General features: G+C 36.6%; 1 protein-coding gene across 1 annotated transcript; it reads left to right on the top strand.

Annotated features, from left to right (window-relative positions):
• Positions 604 to 4,588, top strand: LOC109848853 (pentatricopeptide repeat-containing protein At1g80150, mitochondrial-like). Its single transcript, XM_020418562.1, has 3 exons — positions 604 to 742; positions 831 to 2,463; positions 4,227 to 4,588. Exon 2 carries the CDS (start codon positions 929 to 931, stop codon positions 2,306 to 2,308), a length of 1,380 nt encoding a protein of 459 aa, XP_020274151.1. The 5' UTR covers positions 604 to 742; positions 831 to 928; the 3' UTR covers positions 2,309 to 2,463; positions 4,227 to 4,588.

The following is a 4,594-nucleotide window of genomic DNA, read 5'->3' as shown; positions in this document are numbered from 1 at the left end:
CCCGTTCAGGCCTGATTTTTCATAACTCATTTATTTTCAGTTAAACTAATTGTTTATTTTGTTAGCAAAATTTGCCTAATGCAAGTATTTTATCTTTTTACATTTTCTCTCTCGACTTTCTTTTAGTTTCTGATTAGTTACATGATAATAGTCGAATAAGAAACAAATGAGATCACAATACGAAGTCATTTTAGTGTGTTTCATTTTGCTTATTGCATATGGATCGAAAGCACCGGTTACAAGCAACCACATTGTTTTACTAAATTTAGGGCGAGTCTGGTTAGAATCCTTATCTCTTAATATCTTATTTAATAAAATAAGTTGTATTTTCTCACATGTGTAAATTCTTACATTGGTTTATAGGTTCAAGCCGTGGAACCAAACCCATGTGAGACGGTCGAGATCATTTAGACGGGTCTGGACTTTCTACAATGAACCTACAATTAGTTAGGTAAACTAATATTATTGACTTATTTCAAAAAAATAAAATAAAATAAATTCCAGACCCTCTCTCCAAAAAAAAGTAAAATAAATAAAAAATAAAAAATAAAATCCAGACCCGACCCGACCCGACCCGATGCGTCATGCAGACCTGTTCCGGAGCTGTGGAGGACTCGCAGCTTTCTCTGCCTCTAACCACCTCCTTTTGCTCGAGATATTCTAAAACCCTAATTTATTTCTGCGTCAAAAATCAATCATTTTCAATCCATTTGCTCGCTCCACGCTAACGAATGATCAAGAGGTACGATGGTTCTCTTTCCAATTCCCATATCATTGTTCTCTTTTACTTCGAAACTTCGTACCAATCATTTTTCTTGCATTTGATGCAGAAAGCCATCTTTTTTATCCGAAGATCATATTTAGAACTTCTCATGTTAGCTGAATCTGAAGTCAAAATTAGATTTTGAATTCTTTCTGAAATTGGAATATGCTCTCTTTAACTGCTCTCAGAAGAGTTTGTGCTGCAATTGATGTTTTTGCTGTCACCATAATTACCGCCCATCTTTTAAAATCAAGACCCAAAACGGATATCTCAATCGCCGCCAGCTGTTCGGCCGAAGGCGTCGATAATTTCCCCACCATTGCTTCTTGCAAAGCTGCCCTTTTGAAGAGGAAACAAACAAACCCTAATCCTGAATCTACTCCCCCTGAAACCCCTCCCAATAATTCATCAGATCGGATACCCGTAAGCGAGCCTGCTCTTGTCAAGCTCAAGAAGGAGAGGGATCCAGAGAAACTATTCGATTTATTCAAATCGAATGCCCACAATCGCCTTGTTGTTGAAAACCGGTTTGTGTTTGAGGACACAGTGTCGAGACTTGCTGGGGCACATCGATTCGATCTCATCGAGCAACTTCTTGAACATCAGAAGGCACTTCCTCAGGGTCACCGTGAAGGGTTCATTGTTCGTATTATAATGCTCTATGGACGGGCTAGAATGCCGGATCATGCCCGTAAGACTTTTGAAGAAATGCATCTCTTTGGGTGTCTGAGAACTGTCAAATCGTTTAATGCTACGCTTAAGGTCTTGTATGAAAACCGAAGGTTCGATGAGATTCAAGAGGTTATTAATGTGAGTCGGAGTAAATTTGGGATTGAATTCGATGATATTTCATTTAATATAATTATCAAGGTTTTGTGCGAGTTGGGTCATTTAGATGATGCTTGCTTGACCATGATAAATATGGATAAATGTGGAGTTAAACCTGATGTTGTTACATACACTACTTTGATTTCTGCGTTCTATAAGAATGGTCGACGAGAGATTAGTGATGGTTTGTGGAATCTCATGGTGCTTAGAGGATGCTCACCAAATTTAGCTACTTATAATGTTAGGATACAGTACTTGATTAATAGGCAGAAGGCTTGGCAAGCGAATAGCTTGATTCGAAAGATGGATTATGCTGGCATAAAGCCAGATGAGGTGACTTATAATCTGATTATTAAGGGCTTTTGTATGATTTATGAGCTTGAAATGGCTAAGAGGATATTTTTCTCTATGCATGGAAGGGGATGCAAACCAAACGGTAAGATTTATCAAACTATGGTGCATTATCTTTGTAAAGGAGGAGAGTTTGATATGGCATTTAGATTGTGCAAGGATAGCATGGAAAGGAATTGGTATCCTAGTGTTGATACCATTGATAAACTACTGAAAGGCCTTGTGTCTATCTCGAAGGGCCGCAATGCTAAGGAGATCATGAAGCTGGTTAGTGAGAGAAAACCTAGTTATTCGCGGGATGAATTGAAGGCCTTTACAGAGATATTGTCTGCAAGAAGAGATGAGAACAGAATTAAAGGCCTTTAGAGCCATCTTTTTTATTCACATTCTTTCTTGATTTTATCTACGGCTAGACATGGAAAATTATTTTGATGTAGTGGAGGCTTCTCATATTCTACTTCTGACTGAGTGGATCATCATGCAATTGAAGACCAAAAAGTGCATGCAAAGTTTACTTTCTGGTGAGTTTCATAAAGAGCTATTTATGCCCAAATTTTTCGTCTGAGATTATTCTTTTCGAAATAAAATTTTCAATGCCTTGTATAATGAAAGTTCGTTCCTCTTAATATTGTGTCCTATTTGCTGCCTCACATATTTTCATTATCATATCCCCTTGTGCATATTTGTTAGGAGTTGAAACTGTAAGAATTTCTCTTAAGTGATTTTACTAGCTAACATCATATGATGAGGCAAGTCTTTGTGCATCTATTTTTTCACTATGTCAGACTGATATTACTTTACTCTTTATCATTCATGATATACATTTTCATTTAAAACACTAGAATCTAGATCCACAATAAAATTGGGTATCAATTTGGAGCGTGGCAGTCGATCCAACGGTTTGGAGTGGAAGGTTGGGGTGGATCTTTAATTAAATTTTTGTAGATGTTATAGCAAAGCATATAAGGGCAATGATTAAAGTCAAAAAGAAAACAGATAAAAGATTTCCAGCTATTATAACCATAATGCAATGGCATTGTCGGTGTTTTTATACTAGTTGAAATACAAGTATGGACATAAGGTAGTGAAGGATATCCAAACCCTAGGTATGTTGCTCATTGTGAGGTCTCTTATTTATGATAGCCTCATGATGCCTGGTGGATATCATGAATCTTAATTCACTGAAACAATCTTTTGAACCATTCCTTAGCAGGTTATAAAACTTTCTTTAAAATCAAATTGTCCATTTTGACATGGATTCCATGAATTGCCAGAAACTTATGATGAAATAGCACAGCTAGTTCACAAAACGTTGGCAAATCATTTCATTAATACTTGTTCTATTGATATTAGTTTATGCTCAATATTCTAATCATTTGATTATTTATTTTCATTTCTTTTTGTACGCACACTATCATATGAAACTAACAAGATAGAAGCTAACATATAAGCTTTAAGTTGTATAGCTTTTACGGTGTTTTCTGATGTAATTTCATGTTTCAAGTGAACTTCTCACTTCTTTATGACTTCCAGTGTCTTACTTCTTCCAGGTTTCCTATTCTTTCTAGTTAAAATTTAAGGAGAATGCTTGTGCACACAGGCAGATGGATGTGTAATTGTAGCCGTAGGATTAGGCTTCCTAAGAGTTTTCTCAGCGTGCAAAAGAATATGGCCATTCTTAAATTCTCAGTCCATAAAGAAAATCTTTTAACTCTCCTGTAAGGCAAATTCAATTATTTTATTATAAAGCCATTTAGAACCTCAGCCTTATCATTCTTGAATTAGATACTTGTAATCATGGCATATGGAGAATAAATCCTATCCGGAATCCTTTATCTTCTCAATCATTTTCTATATAGTACTTAATGTCTAAGCTTATATCAGGCTGTTAAATCCAATTTGGATGAAAGTATGAGCAGCAGAATGTCTTGGGTTTAGACCGATTGAAAGCGATATCTTGCTTTCATATTCATGTGGAAGAAAAAGACGAGGGACCTTCAAACTTTTCTTGTACAGTCTTCTTTTTCCCTGGATCATTTTAATTATAATCTGAACTCTTTACTTTAAAATTTTGATATACTGAACTAGTAAGATGATACCAGAGCAACCTATACTCAAATCTCACCAAGCATAATGCATTTGAAGGTTATTCTAAGAAATAGGTACTTTTGTGTAAAATCGTTTAGGTTTCGATCCATGAGCAGGATGGTAATCCATCCGGAGCATATTAGAATATAAAATTATGATCCTCAACTCTCAGCATTGTTTTTTATTTTTGGTGCAGGGGAAGGGACTTAAAAAGCAACATCAGCGAACGAAGCAAGCTGACTTCTTAATTCGATCATCACAAGCAGCGAAACCACTAGCACTGCTGCAAGAAACTGTAGTCATTAAAATTCTGGACCTTCCACCTAACAGCAGCAACATCTGCAGCTTGGGCCGATGCGAACCATCTCGGCCTAATGAAGTTCACTGGCCGGGCACCATTAAGCACTTTCGACTTGCCTGCAAGAGACAAACAACTCGGATTGGGAACTGGCTTCTCCTTAGTTATGCGTCAGATCGTGATGCCAGTACTTATTCCAATTTATGTGAATTTAAGTTCAGGGTTTACAGTACAAACAGGTCTCCTCTTAGACCTAAGTTGTAAAT

The sequence above is a fragment of the Asparagus officinalis genome, chromosome 1 (genome assembly GCF_001876935.1).
Source record: "Asparagus officinalis chromosome 1, Aspof.V1, whole genome shotgun sequence".
NCBI classification, from domain to species: Eukaryota; Viridiplantae; Streptophyta; class Magnoliopsida; order Asparagales; family Asparagaceae; genus Asparagus; species Asparagus officinalis.
Note: the sequence above shows the minus strand (reverse complement) of the source record. Positions and strands in the feature narration are given on the sequence as shown.